The sequence below is a fragment of the Anomaloglossus baeobatrachus genome, chromosome 5, assembly GCF_048569485.1.
Source record: "Anomaloglossus baeobatrachus isolate aAnoBae1 chromosome 5, aAnoBae1.hap1, whole genome shotgun sequence".
Taxonomy (NCBI): domain Eukaryota; kingdom Metazoa; phylum Chordata; class Amphibia; order Anura; family Aromobatidae; genus Anomaloglossus; species Anomaloglossus baeobatrachus.
In genome coordinates this window covers 104282867-104302128 of record NC_134357.1, presented here as the reverse complement: position 1 = coordinate 104302128, position 19262 = coordinate 104282867, and the positions used below count along the sequence as shown (strand labels likewise).

Here is a 19262-nt window from a genome sequence, read left to right as displayed (position 1 = left end):
ATTGTGACCGGCTTCCAGTGTTGGAATGGCTCGTACTGGAGGTAAAAACACTGTTATCAGATGTAGTGTGTACAAAAACAAAAAAAAAAAACATCCTCCCTCCCCTGGAACTATTCTGTTTATGCCTGGCTGTATGTGGGTGGAGACCAGACCTGACTAATCAGTGATTTCTAATGGGGTTCAGGTCAAGTCCAGGTCCAGAACTGAACTTTATCTAAAGTCCAGCTGAACACGCTGAACTTCCCTGGGCCAGCTAATCTCTAGTGCGGACCAAAACATAGTAAATGGGCGTTATGTACCACGAAAGTGATGTGAACCTGGATGTTCGTTCAGGCACTTGTAGTGCCACGTGTTTATTATAGTGTTCTTTGGGTCAGGTTGACAGGTAGCTAAAGAGATGGGTGGGTCTAGCTACCTACATGCTCCCACCCATGGAGATGTCACTCCTGACAGGTCACATGATGTTAAAAATGGAGACTGTCTGTTTGGCACATGGTGGAGTCTGAGGAGGCTTGGGTGTGAGAAGCGTCTGAGAGATGTGCATAGATACTAGCAGGAACAAGTGTGTGGAGGCTGCCATACCTCCGGTGTGGGCATACCGCGGACTATACGGACCAGAAATCTGGGTGTCTAAAGCCTGCTTTACACGTTGCAATTAGTTGTACAATCGCATTTGCGATGTGACACGCCCAGGTTGCATACGGGATCTTATGAGATTGCACGTAGGTCGTTCATTTGCTGTCACACGTGCGTTAGTGGTCTATGTTAAATTGATCAATTTTGTGTGCGATCCTTTAGATCATGTGATCTGTGACGTATGCATTGGGCACCCTTTTTTTTTTTTTTTATTGACTTGCCAAGCGTGTGTAATGTGTAGGGATGCGTTTTTACTATGTCATCTGCCATTCAGCTCTGCTACATGGCCGCTGACAGCAGACACAGACAGCCATGTAGCAGAGCTGAATGGCCGATGACAGCAGACACAGAAAGAGCCGCACGATCAGAATGAACTCGGGTGAACTTCACCCGACTTCATTGTCATGCTGCGGCTCTGTCTGTGTCGCGCCCTGATTAGCGGTCACCTGTGAAGGACTCACCGGTGACCGCTAAACTCGTGAGTAACTGAATTGAGCAGCCCTCTCTCATATACTCACCGATCCCCGATCTCCGGCGCTGCACGGCTGTTATAATAACTCCGGCGGCTTTTACTGTTTTGAAAAAGCCGGCCACCCATTAAACAATCTCGTATTCCCTGCTTTCCCCGCCCACCGGCGCCTATGATTGCTTGCAGAGAGACACGCCCCCATGCTGAGTGACAGGTGTCACACTGCACCCAATCACAGAAGCCGGTGGGCGTGTCTATACTGTGCAGTGACATAAATAATTAAATAATTTAAAAAAACGGCATGCGGTCCCCCCCAATTTTAAAACCAGCCAGATAAAGCCATACGGCTGAAGGCTGGTATTCTCAGGATGGGGAGCTCCACGTTATGGGGAGCCCCCCAGCCTAACAATATCAGCCAACAGCCGCCCAGAATTGCCGCATACATTATATGCGACAGTTCTGGGACTGTACCCGGCTCTTCCCGATTTGCCCTGGTGCGTTGGCAAATCGGGGTAATAAGGAGTTATTGGCAGCCCAAAGCTGCCACTAAATCCTAGATTAATCATGTCAGGCGTCTATGAGACATCCTCCATGATTAATCTGTAAATTACAGTAAATAAACACACACACCCGAAAAATCATTTATTAGAAATAAAAACACAAACATATACCCTGGTTAACCACTTTAATCAGCCCAAAAAAGCCCTCCATGTCCGCCGGAATCCAGGATGATCCACCGTCGCTTCCAGCGCTGCTGCATGGAGGTTCGTGCAACAAAACGCTCAATTCTAGACAAAGATACGATGTGTTTGCGATCAACGGTTTTGCGTACAATCCTGATCGCACGTAGATGTCACACGCAGATACCTCACAAACGATGCCGGATGTGCGTCACTTACAACTTGACCCCAACGACGGATTGTGAGATATATTGAAGCGTGTGTTGGGGGCTTTAGGAGCAGTTTTTGAGGGAGGATAAGAGGCTGCTGGACTCGGGATAGAGGTGGTGAATTCTCTCCGACGGAACCCCCCTGAGAGAGAGAGGGTTTACTTCAGCTGACCGGGGTCAGTGGGATTCTACTGAGGAGAAGTATCCGAACATGAGTGGGCATACTGCAAAGTAAGACGGTCTGTACACCGTGTTTTGTTTATCTACCTGTACAGCCGAAGTAAGGCTCATGTGGTGTTACCTGGTGCACAGTTCATGGCACGTAATAAACCTGCTGGACTTTTAAACTTACTGTGTCCCTGTCCTACCTCTGAAATGCTGCTGAGTGGTGACCCCCAAAATACAGTGTGAACTGTGAGCAACATCACAGGTCCAGAAATATTTGGACAGTGACACAAGTTTTGTTATTTTAGCTGTTTACAAAAACATGTTCAGAAATTCAATTTTATATATAATATGGGATGAAAGTGCACACTCCCAGCTGCAATATGAGAGTTTTCACATCCAAATCGGAGAAAGGGTTTAGGAATCATAGCTCTGTAATGCATAGCCTCCTCTTTTCAAGGGACCAAAAGTAATTGGACAAGGGACTCTAAGGGCTGCAATTAACTCTGAAGGCGTCTCCCTCGTTAACCTGTAATCAATGAAGTAGTTAAAAGGTCTGGGGTTGATTACAGGTGTGTGGTTTTGCATTTGGAAGCTGTTGCTGTGACCAGACAACATGCGGTCTAAGGAACTCTCAATTGAGGTGAAGCAGAACGTCCTGAGGCTGAAAAAAAAAAAAGAAAAAATCCATCAGAGAGATAGCAGACATGCTTGGAGTAGCAAAATCAACAGTCGGGTACATTCTGAGAAAAAAGGAATTGACTGGTGAGCTTGGGAACTCAAAAAGGCCTGGGCGTCCACGGATGACAACAGTGGTGGATGATCGCCGCATACTTTCTTTGGTGAAGAAGAACCCGTTCACAACATCAACTGAAGTCCAGAACACTCTCAGTGAAGTAGGTGTATGTGTCTCTAAGTCAACAGTAAAGAGAAGACTCCATGAAAATAAATACAAAGGGTTCACATCTAGATGCAAACCATTCATCAATTCCAAAAATTGACAGGCCAGAGTTAAATTTGCTGAAAAACACCTCATGAAGCCAGCTCAGTTCTGGAAAAGTATTCTATGGACAGATGAGACAAAGATCAACCTGTACCAGAATGATGGGAAGAAAAAAGTTTGGAGAAGAAAGGGAACGGCACATGATCCAAGGCACACCACATCCTCTGTAAAACATGGTGGAGGCAACGTGATGGCATGGGCATGCATGGCTTTCAATGGCACTGGGTCACTTGTGTTTATTGATGACATAACAGCAGACAAGAGTAGCCGGATGAATTCTGAAGTGTACCGGGATATACTTTCAGCCCAGATTCAGCCAAATGCCGCAAAGTTGATCGGACGGCGCTTCATAGTACAGATGGACAATGACCCCAAGCATACAGCCAAAGCTACCCAGAAGTTCATGAGTGCAAAAAAGTGGAACATTCTGCAATGGCCAAGTCAATCACCAGATCTTAACCCTATTGAGCATGCATTTCACTTGAAGACTTAAGACGGAAAGACCCACAAACAAGCAAGACCTGAAGGCTGCGGCTGTAAACGCCTGGCAAAGCATTAAGAAGGAGGAAACCCAGCGTTGGTGATGTCCATGGGTTCCAGATTTAAGGCAGTGATTGCCTCCAAAGGATTCGCAACAAAATATTGAAAATAAAAATATTTTGTTTGGGTTTGGTTTATTTGTCCAATTACTTTTGACCTCCTAAAATGTGGAGTGTTTGTAAAGAAATGTGTACAATTCCTACAATTTCTATCAGATATTTTTGTTCAAACCTTCAAATTAAACGTTACAATCTGCACTTGAATTCTGTTGTAGAGATTTCATTTCAAATCCAATGTGGTGGCATGCAGAGCCCAACTCGTGAAAATTGTGTCACTGTCCAAATATTTCTGGACCTAACTGTATATATATATATATATATATATATATATATATACTAGAAGGTGGCCCGATTCTACGCATCGGGTATTCTAGAATTTACGTATTGTGTAGTTCATGTATGATTTTTGTTATATATATATATATATATAGATGTTGTTGTGTGTAGTTACCAAGTGTTTGTGTAGGGCGCCGTACATGTTCTGGGTGTTGTCTGGGTGTGACGGGGGGTGAGAGCGGTGTTGTATGTGTGTTGCGTGTGTTGCGTTGTTTGTGGAGCGCTGTGTGTCTGTAGCGTTGTGTGTGTGTTGCGCGGTTTGTGTGTGTGTGGTGTGTTTTGGGGGGAGGTATGTTTTGTGCAATGTGTGTGTTGTGCGGTATGTGCATATATTTGTGTGTGCTGCGGTGTTTGTGTGTTGGGTGTTGTGTGTGTGCAGCGTTGTCTGTGTGTGTGGGTGTCTGTGTAGGGCAGTTGTTTGTGGTTCCCAGTGTGTGTGTGTGGTGTGTTGTGCAGTGCGCGCGCGTGTGTGTGTGTGTGTGTTGGGGGGAGGTGTGCACTTCCCATCGTGCTCCATCCCCCATGCAGCGCACTCCCCATCGTGCTCCATCCCCCATGCAGCGCACTCCGCATCGTGCTCCATCCCCTATGCTGCGCACCCCCCATCGTGCTCCATCCGCCATGCTGCGCACTCCCAAACGTGCTCCATCCACCATGCTGCGCACTCCCAAACGTGCTCCATCCGCCATACTCCGCACTCCCCATCGTGCTCCATCCCCCATGCAGCGCACTCCCCATCGTGCTCCATCCCCTATGCTGCGCCCCCCCATCGTGCTCCATCTCCCATGCTGCGCACTCCCAAACGTGCTCCATCCGCCATGCTGCGCACTCCCAAACGTGCTCCATCCGCCATGCTGTGCACTCCCAAACGTGGTCCATCCGTCATGCTGCGCACTCCCAAACGTGCTCCATCCGCCATACTCCGCACTCCCCATCGTGCTGCATCCCCCATGCTGCGCACTCCCAAACGTGCTCCATCCGCCATGCTGCACACTCCCAAACGTGCTCCATCCGCCATGCTGCGCACTCCCAAACGTGCTCCATCCGCCATGCTGCACACTCCCAAACGTGCTCCATTCGCCATGCTGCGCACTCCCAAACGTGCTCCATCCGCCATGCTGCGCACTCCCAAACGTGCTCCATCCGCCATGCTGCGCACTCCCAAACGTGGTCCATCCGCCATGCTGCGCACTCCCAAACGTGCTCCATCCGCCATGCTGCGCACTCCCAAACGTGCTCCATCCGCCATGCTGCGCACTCCCCATCGTGCTCCATCCCCTATGCTGCGCCCCCCCATCGTGCTCCATCTCCCATGCTGCGCACTCCCAAACGTGCTCCATCCGCCATGCTGCGCACTCCCAAACGTGCTCCATCCGCCATGCTGTGCACTCCCAAACGTGGTCCATCCGTCATGCTGCGCACTCCCAAACGTGCTCCATCCGCCATACTCCGCACTCCCCATCGTGCTGCATCCCCCATGCTGCGCACTCCCAAACGTGCTCCATCCGCCATGCTGCACACTCCCAAACGTGCTCCATCCGCCATGCTGCGCACTCCCAAACGTGCTCCATCCGCCATGCTGCACACTCCCAAACGTGCTCCATTCGCCATGCTGCGCACTCCCAAACGTGCTCCATCCGCCATGCTGCGCACTCCCAAACGTGCTCCATCCGCCATGCTGCGCACTCCCAAACGTGCTCCATCCGCCATACTCCGCACTCCCCATCGTGCTGCATCCCCCATGCTGCGCACTCCCAAACGTGCTCCATCCGCCATGCTGCACACTCCCAAACGTGCTCCATCCGCCATGCTGCGCACTCCCAAACGTGCTCCATCCGCCATGCTGCACACTCCCAAACGTGCTCCATTCGCCATGCTGCGCACTCCCAAACGTGCTCCATCCGCCATGCTGCGCACTCCCAAACGTGCTCCATCCGCCATGCTGCGCACTCCCAAACGTGGTCCATCCGCCATGCTGCGCACTCCCAAACGTGCTCCATCCGCCATGCTGCGCACTCCCAAACGTGCTCCATCCGCCATGCTGCGCACTCCCCATCGTGCTCCATCCCCTATGCTGCGCCCCCCCATCGTGCTCCATCTCCCATGCTGCGCACTCCCAAACGTGCTCCATCCGCCATGCTGCGCACTCCCAAACGTGCTCCATCCGCCATGCTGTGCACTCCCAAACGTGGTCCATCCGTCATGCTGCGCACTCCCAAACGTGCTCCATCCGCCATACTCCGCACTCCCCATCGTGCTGCATCCCCCATGCTGCGCACTCCCAAACGTGCTCCATCCGCCATGCTGCACACTCCCAAACGTGCTCCATCCGCCATGCTGCGCACTCCCAAACGTGCTCCATCCGCCATGCTGCACACTCCCAAACGTGCTCCATTCGCCATGCTGCGCACTCCCAAACGTGCTCCATCCGCCATGCTGCGCACTCCCAAACGTGCTCCATCCGCCATGCTGCGCACTCCCAAACGTGGTCCATCCGCCATGCTGCGCACTCCCAAACGTGCTCCATCCGCCATGCTGCGCACTCCCAAACGTGCTCCATCCGCCATGCTGCGCACTCCCAAACGTGCTCCATCCGCCATGCTGCGCACTCCCAAACGTGCTCCATCCCCCATGCTGCGCACCCCCCATCGTGCTCCATCCCCCATGCTGCACCAGCATCAGCCTCTCTACCCGCAGCATCAGCCTCTCTGCCCGCAGCATCAGCCTCTCTCCTCCCAGCATCAGCCTCTCTGCCCGCAGCATCAGCCTCTCTCCTCCCAGCATCAGCCTCTCTGTCCCCAGCATCAGCCTCTCTGTCCTCAGCATCAGCCTCTCTCATCCCAGCATCAGCCTCTCTCCTCCCAGCATCAGCCTTTTCTGTCCCCAGCATCAGCCTCTCTCCTCCCAGCATCAGCCTTTTCTGTCCCTAGCATCAGCCTCTCTCCTCCCAGCATCAGCCTCTCTCCTCCCAGCCTACCCCAGCCTCAGCCTCCCCCAGCATCAGCCTCTCTCCTCCCAGCATCAGCCTCTCTCCTCCCAGCATCAGCCTTTTCTGTCCCCAGCATCAGCCTCTCTCCTCCCAGCCTACCCCAGCATCAGCCTCCCCAGCATCAGCCTCTCTCCTCCCAGCATCAGCCTCTCTCTTCCCAGCATCAGCCTCTCTCCTCCCAGCCTACCACAGCCTCAGCCTTCCCCAGCATCAGCCTCTCTCCTCCCAGCATCAGCCTCTCTCCTCCCAGCATCAGCCTCTCTCCTCCCAGCCTACCCCAGCCTCAGCCTCCCCCAGCATCAGCCTCTCTCCTCCCAGCATCAGCCTTTTCGGTCCCCAGCATCAGCCTCTCTCCTCCCAGCCTACCCCAGCCTCAGCCTCCCCCAGCATCAGCCTCTCTTCTCTCAGCCTCCCCATCCCAGCCTTCCCCAGGATCAGCCTCTCTCCTCCCAGCCTCCTCCAGCACACCGTGCTCCTCTGCCGACACTCACAGATCCGATCGCATACACTCACACACACACCCGATCGCATACACTCACACACACACGATCGCATACACTCACACACACCCGATCGCATACACTCACACACACCACCCGATCGCATACACTCACACACACCCGATCGCATACACTCACACACACATACTAACGATATTGCACATACGCGCTCATACTCACAACATCCGGAGATACCACATGCTTCTGGCCATGTGATCCTCCGGCAGGTCCTGGAAGCTCACAGCACAGTATCGCCGCCGAGAAGCAAGCGATATCCCAGGATGTTGTGAGTGTGTGGATGCGATGTGATGTGTGTGTGAGGTGTGTGTGAGAGTGAGTGTGATCTGATGTGTGTGTGTGTTGTTATGTGTGTGCGTGTGTATGTTCCGCCGCTGCAGGACCTTGATGCGCTGGTAACTATGCTACCATGGTTACCAGCGTATCTCGTCCCCCGCTCGCACGGGAGCCCACACCAACATACGCCGGCCAGCCCCAGCAATGCGAGGGTATATGTCGGCTGGTTTGGCGGCGTACGCTGATGTGGGCTCCCAGGGGTACAGTACTCACCTGGTAGTCGTGGCTCCATGACCGTGTCGGTTCGGGGAATGCGTGGGGGGGCGGGGCCAGAGCTAGCGTGCATTGCGTGAGGGGGGCGGGGCCATGGCGAGTTGCCAATGCCTGCAGGGTGCCGGGGCGAGAGGCCAATCTGTGGGGGGCGGAGCCTGGGCGAGCGGCCAATCCGTGCGGGGGGGCGGGGCCATGGCGAGCCCAGCGGCCAATCAGCTTTGTGTCACCGTAAGGACAATTTTGGAGCAAGACAGACAGACAGACAGAATAAGGCAATTATATATATATATATATATATATATATATATAATGTGTGTAAAAAAAAAAAGTAGGTCCCAAGTATCTATAAAAGAGACAAAAAAAGTCTTCTCATGTTGAAATTATAAAAAATATTGGAGCTCTTAAATCATGTACAAAAAGAAATTAAAATGTCTCTGGTCCTGAATGAAGAAAATGGCCTGATCTTTAACTGTATAGCAGGGAAGTTAATTGTGAAATAATATATAATTTCTCTTGTGCTGGACGGGGGAGGGTAACACACAAAGTAGATCATGTGTTTGAACCCTCAGCCAGGTTGGGAGGAGTCTCCAACAACTGGCTATACATGCAATATTGGGAATAGATTCTTGTGCAGGACGGCAGGAATAAGTATAAGGCCCTGTGCGCACTAGAAAAAGGATTTTTCTCAAGAAATGTCTTGAGTCTGAATGATTAGCGCATTTGCATTCAAACAATGCAACAATAACGCACCAAAACAACACGCGTTTTACCGTGTTTTTGATGCGTTTTTTCCGCAGGTTGGTCCCTACGTTTTTTTACCATTATCTATGGCAAAAAATGCAGGTACCTGCAGAAAAGGAGTGACATGCACGTTCTTTTTCTCAAGAAATTCTGCAGAATGTTCTTGAGAAAAAAAACGCAGTGTGCACAGGTATTTTTTTTTCCATAGGTTTTGCTGGGGAAGGTCTCCTGAAAGGTTTCAACCCTTTTCTCAAGAAATTTCTGCATCAAAAACGCAAAAAAACGCGGGTAAAAATGCAGTGAGCCTACAGGGCCTTAGGGTACCGTCACACTTAAGCGACGCTCCAGCGATCCCACCAGCGATCTGACCTGGTCAAGATCACTGGTGCGTCGCTACATGGTCGCTGGTGAGCTGTCAATCAGGCAGATCTCACCAGCGACCAGTGACCAGCCACCAGCCAGCAGCGACTCGTGGAAACGATGCTGTGCTTGGTGACCAAGGTAAATATCGGGTAACTAAGCAAAATGCTTTGCTTGGTTACCCGATATTTACTCTGGTTACCAGCGCACAACGCTTAGCGCTCGTAGCCAGGGTACACATCGGGTTACTAAGCGAAGCGCTTCGCTTAGTTACCCGATGTGTAGTTTGGCTATGTGTGCAGGGAGCTGGCACTGGCAGCCTGAGAGCGGCGGACGCTAGTAACTAAGGTAAATATCGGGTAACCAAGCAAAGCACTTCGCTGGTTACCCGATGTGTACCTTGGTTACCAGCGTCCGCAGCTTCCAGACGCCGGCTCCCTGCTCCCTGTACATTCAGATCGTTGCTCTCTCACTGTCAAACACAGCGATGTGTGCTTCACATCGGGAGAGCAATGAGCAAAAAATGAACCAGCACTGTGTGTAACGAGCAGCGAATTCACAGCAGTGGCCAGGTCGCTGCTTAGTGTCACACAGAATGAGATCGCTGATGAGGTCACTGGTACGTCACAAAAACTGTGACTCAGCAGCGATCTCGCTATGTGAGAAGTACCCCTTAGTTTCGCACCCTTTTTCCCCATTCTACAAAGGCAGTAGGACTTTGGCACATGTGGGAGGATTATTCACACTCTTAGGGTACCTTCACACTTAGCGATGCAGCAGCGATCCGACCAGCGATCTGACCTGGTCAGGATCGCTGCTGCATCGCTACATGGTCGCTGGTGAGCTGTCAAACAGGCAGATCTCACCAGCGACCACTGAACAGCCCCCAGCCAGCAGCGACGTGCAAGCGACGCTGCGCTTGCACGGAGCCGCCGACTGGAAGCTGCGGAGACTGGTAACTAAGGTAAACATCGGGTATGGTTACCCGATGTTTACATTAGTTACCAGCGCTGTGTGCAGAGAGCAGGGAGCCGCGCACACTGAGCGCTGGCTCCTTGCTCTCCTAGCTGCATTACACATCGGGTTAATTAACCCGATGTGTAATGCAGCTACATGTGCAGAGAGCAGGGAGCCGCACACACTGCTTAGCGCTGGCTCCTTGCTCTCCTAGCTGCTGTACACATCGGGTTAATTAACCCGATGTGTACAGCAGCTACATGTGCAGAGAGCCGGAGCCGGCAGCACAGGCAGCGAGAGCTGCGGAGGCTGGTAACTAAGGTAAATATCGGGTAACCACCTTGGTTACCCGATGTTTATCTTGGTTACAAGCTTACCTCAGCTGTCAGACGCCGGCTCCTGCTCCCTGCTCGCTTCATTTGTCGCTCTCTCGCTGTCACACACAGCGATCTGTGTGTCACAGCGGGAGAGCGGCTTTGAAGAAAACGAACCAGGGCTGTGTGTAACGAGCAGCGATCTCGCAGCAGGGGCCAGATCGCTGCTCAGTGTCACACACAGCGAGATCGCTAATGAGGTCACTGCTGCGTCACAAAAAGCGTGACTCAGCAGCGATCTCGGCAGCGAGCTCGCTGTGTGTGAAGCACCCCTTAGTATAGTAAAGAGACGAAGGTCTTTTACATCCTTTGCACAATATTTAGGTTGTGCTCTACTTCCCTTTTACAAACCGCTTAGGATATACAAGACATTCAGACACACTAATGTGCCTACATCAGCTAGGCTGTGATTGACAATTGATCTTCTAAGGTATTGGTTTGGATCATAGAAAGCGCTGAACTAAGCAATTTAACGTCACAATTCTTGTGGGCAAGTGTCAACAATCCGGCCAGGAGCTGGAATTAACACAAAAAAGGATACAAAAACTAAACATTATATAAAGGAGTAAAAGCCATAAATATATTCCAAAGATGTCCTTGAATAAGCAAGGTGGTTTATTTACTTAATATACCAAAAACTCTCCTTGGAAGTAGAGGTTAACTTAGGAGATGGCACTTACTTAGCTAAATAGATATACAATGACTCACGGCCTTGAAGGCATGCTTTCATCACAAACACACTCTACTTGGACTGGCTTAAACAAACCTGGCTTTGCTGTTGCACATAAATCAAATGGAGTCTCTATTTTTTATACCATTGGCCTTCGCTGATTTGTTCACATATAGGGGAGGGGTATCTCAAGTTTATATTGAGTCTAGTTTATAAAAATGACTCATGAGCTTGTATATTTTACTTTAGTATTTAACATTTCCATTTTGGTCCTGAGAACTGCTTTACTGCAGTGCAAGAAAAATCTTGCAGCTTTCACTATATACATTACATAGATGAAGCATTTTTTATCATTTCACATCAATAATCCTCCCATCTCCAAAGAAATATATCAAATGTAATATTGACTTTCTGTTCAACTTACTATATCTCTCATGTATTCTTGATATTCTAGGTTATATTTCTTGAGAAGGTCTTTTTTAGATCATCTGTCCTCGGAAATGCAACCTCCTTCAATTTCTTAAAGAAAAGTAGAAAAATTAAAGAAGTTGACTTCATGTAATATCACATTAAAGGGAATCTGTCAGCGGGATTTCTCTCTCCAAAGTATTTATATGTGCATTCAAAGACATGTCCTGCATTACCTTTACATGGCCAGTCTACTCCTCCATTACTGAAAAATCAGCATTTGAATTTACATGCAAATGAGTGGGCGAGGAATAGAGCTGGAGTGACCGAGCCATCAGATCTACAAATAGCTCTTCAGACTAATTTCAATAACAAAATTGTATCTACTGTATAAAAATAGTTTGAGGTATGAAATCCTGCTGACAGATCCCCTTTTCAACACATTATTATGTGGGTAACTGTCACGGGGTCCTTCTCTCATATCACTCAATCAACAGAGCGAGAGATGAGTGAACAATCCAAAGAACATTTATTCCAAGCAAGTCACAAGGTCTATAAAAATAATCCACCACACAGAGGGTAAAATAGTTCAGAAACACAGATACAGTCCAGTAAGCGATAAATGTCCAGGTCTCTCTGGGGAGCCTCAGCTTCTCCCCCAGAGGATGAATCTTCCTGCTTCTCTCTTGAAGTTCTCAGTCAGACTGAATAATCTCCCAGGTAAGCAGAGAGTTTGGGTAAATCCCAGGACCCCCTGCCCCAGGCTTAGAAACAAAAGCCCAGCAGGGGGTGATTAACCTGCAAACATGAAAATGTACACACAAGGAATACACAGAATGGACAGCATCATTCCTAAAATATGAACCTACACAAAATTATACACAACCGCCCATATTCCACCATCACAGTAACATTCAACAGTGTCTTAAAGTGGTATTAACATCTCCAAGATCATATTCCAATATGTAGATGATGTAATAATAACAATATTAGCAAATACCTCAAATTAGAAATGTAGTATAGTTCCCCTGATTCACTATGTCACTTATCTCATGTTGAGGGCATTGTAGGATCTTAGTTATTTATGGATACCGAAGGTCCTGCAATGCCCTGAACATGAAGCAAGTGACATAGTGAATCAGAAAAACTATACTACATTTCTAATTGGAGATATATGCTAATATTATATTATATTATTATTATTATTATGCCAACTATATATTAGGATAGGATCTTAAAGAAGGGAATATCAATTTAACGGTGGATCAAATCTAGTAATAGAATTTCAAGATCTTAGTTTTTCTGATTTTGATCTAAGAAGATATGAAGAATTAGCCAAGTCATATTAGATCAGATAGTAAATCCAGCCAACCTTTAATATAACCTGTTTTTCTGGGATTTCACATTGCTGGTAATCTCGGTGATTAGGCAATTTCTCCACAAACAATCTGCAAAACAAGAGACATCTTATAGCATATGGCAGGATTTTAGAGGAGGAAGATCTAGAACAGAAGAAAGACTAAATCCTCACGTGATGAACTTGTTGTAGAGAACAAAGGCATTTTCAAGATTCCCTTCATCCAGATACACGGAGGCCATTCTCTCCATTTCCACTCCGGAGCGAAAGTAGCGTCTGGGAGTGATGTCTTCATTGATGGTGATGTTACAGCCCAGCTTGCTTAGGGCACGGACGCGCTCCTCTGGGCTCAGAGATACATCTGTGTGATCTGGCATCGCTGCCAACTTTTTCTACAGAAAAATATAAAAAATAATCAAAAATTATAGTTGTACTACAAAGTAAGTACGGTGTGTACAACCTGTATTGGATTTATCCATAATGTTTGGAGTTTTTCAATTCTGCAGTCTTTTGGACTGAAATCCCCCAGCATTGCTTGCTTTATCTATGCACAGATCTGGCTCAAGTGATTGGCGTTTTCCTTACTCTACCCATTAATGAAATTTGATGTAGGAGAAAATGGTTGCACTCCATCAGCGATAAGCTAAGTTTGTACACAGATATCCAGGGTTGAAGAAAGTTAAAATGACCTAATACATTAAAACAGTAACATTTTCAATATAATTAGGGTTATAATTTCCTAATTGATGCAGTTTCTGTACCTTTTCTGCATCTTTTTTACACTTCTGTGTCTACTATTTGCCACAATCCCAAGTTTGCTGAGACTCTCCTGATTTTACAGATACGATCCCACGTAATTTAGGGCCATCCTGAGCTGATAAGAATGTAAACTCTGCTCATAAGCAGGCGGTCCATCACCGATTAAGATTTTTTTCGGGTGGGACTTAAGCGCCCCGATGCTACCCACAATAATTTGTAAATATTGCAGAGGCTACATGTTGTGTGATTGGGCCAAGAACTCACGGACCTTCTGTAGTGATGTCACTATAAACTATGATTGGAACATGGGAAGACTTGTTGGACTTTACTGTCATGGCGGGGTATGGTGACAGCACTATAGATCATGATTGGACCATATGGGGCAACATGGCAGTCACTCTGGGTGTACTTACATGACATCACTTCTGACTAAGGGGTACTTCTCACATAACAAGATCGCTAGCGAGATCGCTGCTGAGTCACAGGTTTTGTGACGCAATAGGGGTCTCACCAGCGATCTCGTTATATGTGACACTAAGCAGCAACCTGGCCCCTGCTGTGAAATCGCTGATCGTTACATATGGTTCTGGTTTATTTTCTTCAAAGCTGATGTCCTGCTGGGTAGGACACATCGCTGTGTTTGACACCTACCAATGACCTCCTATACAGGTCGCTCATCGTTACTGCGTCGTTGGTAAGGTCTGCCTATTTGACATCTCATCAGTGACCTCCCTGTGACTTACCAGCGATCCTTATCAGGTTGCATCGTTTTCGGGATCGCTGGTAAGTCGTTAAATGTGATGGGGGCTTTAGACTGGTTAAAAGAAAAGGGTTTTGTCGGCTCACCACATTTTCATGAAGACTATTTCAGCAGATTCTGATAGTGTAATCAGAGAAAGTTGTTAGAGAAGAGGAAGGTATCCAGCAATAGAAAACTTCATAAAATCATCCTTAATTAGAAGTTTCATACATAATATTCACTTATATAGCGCCATTAATTCCATAACGCTTTTACATACCATATTTTTTGGATTATAAGACGCACTTTTCCTCACCAAAAAATTGGGAGGAAAATGAGGGGTGCGTCTCATAATCCGAGTGTAGCTTACCGGGGGAGGTGGAGAGGGGTCACAGGAGATGATGCAGGCCACGGGTGCTGGGGCTGCGGGCTGTGCTGGGGCTGTGGGCTGTGCTGCGGATGGTGAAGCAGGGGCAGCCATTCTGAAAATGTCGGCGGTGCGGGCTTCAAATAATGGCATCTGGAGTCAGCGCTTGGGCAGATGGAGCTTTTGGCTCAAGACCTCCGGCCCATTGATCTCCCTGCAGTGGACTTAAGGAAAATGGCACCCGAAGCGGGGCACGTGCACAGTTGAGATCTCTGCTTGTCATTGAGCCGAGAGCTCCATCTGCACACGCGCCGACTCCAGGCACCATTTTTTCGAAGCCCGAACCGCTGACAGTTTCTGGATGCTCCTCCTTCCTCACAGTGCCTGCAGCAAGCATCTGGGACACCTTCTGCACCACCGGCAGCATCACACTACTCCAACACCACTCCTGCCTCCTGTGACCCCGCTACACCACCGCTGCCGCCCCCCTTCGGTAAGACACCCCCAAATTCCAAGATGGACCCTATAGGTTTTTTCCCCTTTTTTTCTCTAAATTTGGGGTGCGTCTTATAAAACAAAAAGTACGGTACATCAGCAACACTGTCGCCACTGGGGCTCACAATCTAAAGTCCCTATCAGTGGCTCTTAGGAGTGTGGAAACAAAACCAGAAAACCAAGAGTAACCCACGCAAACTTGGGGAGAACATATACTCCTTGCAGATGTTGCCCTTGGTGGGATTTGAACCCAGGACCCCAGTGTCACAAGACTGCAGTGCTAACCACTGAGCCACCATGCCATCCTTAAGCCACTGTGCCAGCCCATTGTGTAAGGACCATGTCCAAAACACGTATTTCCATATAAGTTACATGTGCTACTGAATTTCTTTTACTCCTGGATCCTTGATTTATACATTTTTTTAGTCACAAACTTCTAATAAAGGATAATTCTATGAAGATTTTAATTCCTAGATACCATCCTTTTCTCTAGCAAGACTGGTTAAAACACCATCATGCAGGAGTATATAGCTATAGGGGGAACTCAAACAGCATCAGCATAGCTGTTATCTACTATGGATACTTTTCTTATTGATCCCTGGAGAACCCTTTAAAAGACTGTTTTACAAGAAGCTCTTTAACTTTTACCAGAAATGAGCTGAACTATGAATGCAGCTCTGGACTATAGGCAGAATTTAAGAGAAAAATAAGAGGCATGTATAAACAATGATATTCAACTTTGTATATTAGAATTATAAAAGCGATACGAAAAAAGGTATACTGGTAGACGTACCTTGTCAATAAGATCCCGAGTAAACAAAGCAAGGAAACGTGAACTGAAAATGTACCATGCAAAACTACAATAAAGTATTAATTCTGAAAACATAAAGACAATCTATCAAGACAGATATAATCTCGGTATAATCTCTGGATCCTTATACAATGTACTTGGCGCTTACATAGGATGAAAGCTGGCTTTGTCATTTAATTCCTTAGGGGAAGGAAGGGTTCGCTCATAATATATATATTTATTTCTTATAGATTGTAAGTCACATTTATAAGATGTACAGTAGTTTATATTATTTGCAATAGAAATTAAAATGGAACAAGTCTGCAAAGGGCGATCACAACTATAAAGAAGAGATCGCGGCATAACTTAAAGTATGGCATTATTGGTTTCAGCCAAATAAAGATGTACAATATACAGTATATATATATATATATATACATATATATATATATATATATATATATATATATATATATATTACATACACAAACGTGTGGACACTTTGATATGTTTTACAGCAGAGAATGCAGGTATACATCTAATAGAAAATATAGGAAAGGTATTCACCAGTGATGAGATGGAGATGGACTGATCCATGCTGTCTTCAGAGTTGATGGGAAGGGGCTGGTAATAGCTTTATAATCCGTCCATCTGCAACCAGAGGAGAAACAAAGAAAATCAATGCTCCACAAGTATCAAATAACGTCAGTTCCTCCGTTCTGTATGAATCATTGGTCGATACAATGACCCAGAAATTATAATGGTCTTAATGATCTCAGGCCTCACATCCAGGAGTGGCGGCATGACACTAATGTTCAGCAAACACAACCGTGCTTTCCTGTGCTCATTAGAAGCTGCTTTGCTTCTAGCAAGAATTAGGAGTTACAGAAAACTGAGGGGGAGAGGATGAAGTGAAGGATTAAAAATATCAGTGAGAGGGTAAGTGCTGGGGAATATCCCCCACCTACTGCCTTATAATACGGGGGTCCTAGATAGAAATCATCTGTATCAAGTTCGTCCTTCAGTCTTTTGCTTGTATGTTTACACAGAGATAGATGTAATTCTGCAGAACACGCTGGTGCTATATAAGCTTTAGAACACGTAACACAGTATACAGAGCGGATAACAAACATGTTAAGACATTAGTAAGACTATGGTAAGCAGACATTGCTCAATCAGTAACTAGTGATGAGCGAACGTGCTCGCCACTGCTTGTTACTCAATTGAAAATTGGAGTTTAAAAATACTCGTTACCCATTGACTTCCATTATACTCGGTACTCGATTCGTGCTCAAGATCCCAATGCTCAATAGAGCAGTGGTGAGCATCCTTACACATCACTACTAATAACCAAACTGGCATACAGATATACACACACACAGTCTAATGCTGAAAGTGAATATGTCAGCAGGTTTTTACTACTTCATCTGAAAGCAGCATAATGTAGGCAGAGAGACCCTGAATCCAGCGATGTATCACTTAGATTACTGAGTGCAGCCGTACTGACACAATTAGAATTTTTAGATTTAGCCATGTAGCTGAGCTGAGAAAGTGGTCCCCGCCCACATCAGCTCTCTATAGAGATTGTACATTGACAGTGAGGTGTTAATCAAAGAAGGAGGTATGTTGGACTGCCATGCTCAATACATTGTACTGCAAGCAATGATAAGCCTGTTAAAGTTAATCTGTCATCAGATTTTTGCTACTTCATCTGAGAGCAGCATAATGTAGCTGTCCCGCCCACATCAGGCTATAGAGATTGTACATTGACAGTAAAGCGTCAATCAAAGGAAGAGGTGTGTCATGCCATGACACTGCCATGCTCAATACATTGTACTCCAAGCAATGATAAGCCCTGCTGCTTAAATAAACATAGCAAATAAACAACAGATAGGACCTTGACAAGATAGGCATCCCTGAATTCTCTGTGTTAACCCTTACAGCATACTATCTTCAGCTTACATAGCAAAATCCAGCTGACAGATTCCCTTTAACGGGAAATGTTAGACGTTTTAAAAATCCTGGAGGAACCACTTTGAACAATCCCAAAATTTTAGAAAGTTCATTGACACTAAGCTTATCCCAAAATGATTCTTTGACAGGGAATGCCCTTCAGCCCTCTGTAATCAACCTCACTGAGAAACTATTACTTTCTACACATTCTGAAAAAATCATCAGAATACTGTACTAATAAATCCAGCAATGTTGCATCAATGAAATGTAGACAGACACAAGTGACTTAACAGGACCAGGATGGAAAAATCAATACACGATCTGCACCGGACTTCAAATGTTCCAGCTCTGTTTAATATTTATAAACCATGTGTCTTCCTACAACAGGAAATATGTCTACAGGACTCGATCAATTGAAGGTTAAAGAGCCGTGGAATAAACAGAAACATCTGGTTTAAGAGTTTGTAGACGTGTGTGTACATCTGTAAAGGGCTTTCAGTGAGCAGAAATAGAGAAGTCACATAAAATACAAAAACTACTACAACATGGTCACTCATTTTGGATTTTTAAGGTTTAATGGAATATAACATGAATTATGGTGTTAAGGCCCAGTTACACACAACGACGTATCTAACGATATATCGCCGGGATCACGGATTTCGTGACGCACATCCGGCATCGTTAGCGACGTTGTTGCGTGTGACACCAACAAGCGGCCGTTAACAATGGAAAATACTCACCAAATCGACCATCGTTGACACGTCGTTCATTTTAAAAAAAACAGTTGGTTGTTGAGGACGCAGGTTGTTCATCGTTCCCGAGGCAGCATACATCGCTAAGTGTGACACCTCGGGAACGGCGAACTACAGCGTACCTGTGTCATCAACGAGCACCGAAGTGGGAGTGACGGAGATGCGGCTGCTCTCCGCCCCTCCGCTTCTATTGGCGGCCCGCTCTGTGACGCCGAACAAACCTCCCCCTTTCAGGGGAGGTTGTTCACCGCCCACAACGACGTCATTAGGGAGGGCTGTATGTGTGACACGGACGAGTGAGATTGTGCATCACGGGCAGCGATTTGCCCGTGACGCACAAACGACGGGGGCGGGTGCCATCGCTAGCGATATTGTTAGCAATGTCGC

The 19262-nt window shown here is 47.1% G+C and overlaps 1 protein-coding gene across 1 annotated transcript in view; it reads right to left on the bottom strand.

The window, feature by feature from the left end:
• Nucleotides 1–19262, bottom strand: part of STAMBPL1 (STAM binding protein like 1) — a 135586-nt gene that overhangs the window by 58025 nt on the left and 58299 nt on the right. The window contains 5 exon segments of the mRNA XM_075348737.1: nt 11680–11732; nt 11735–11774; nt 13036–13111; nt 13195–13412; nt 16738–16821. Of these exon segments, the coding sequence (XP_075204852.1) occupies nt 11680–11732; nt 11735–11774; nt 13036–13111; nt 13195–13412; nt 16738–16767 (417 nt within the window). The 5' untranslated portion in view covers nt 16768–16821.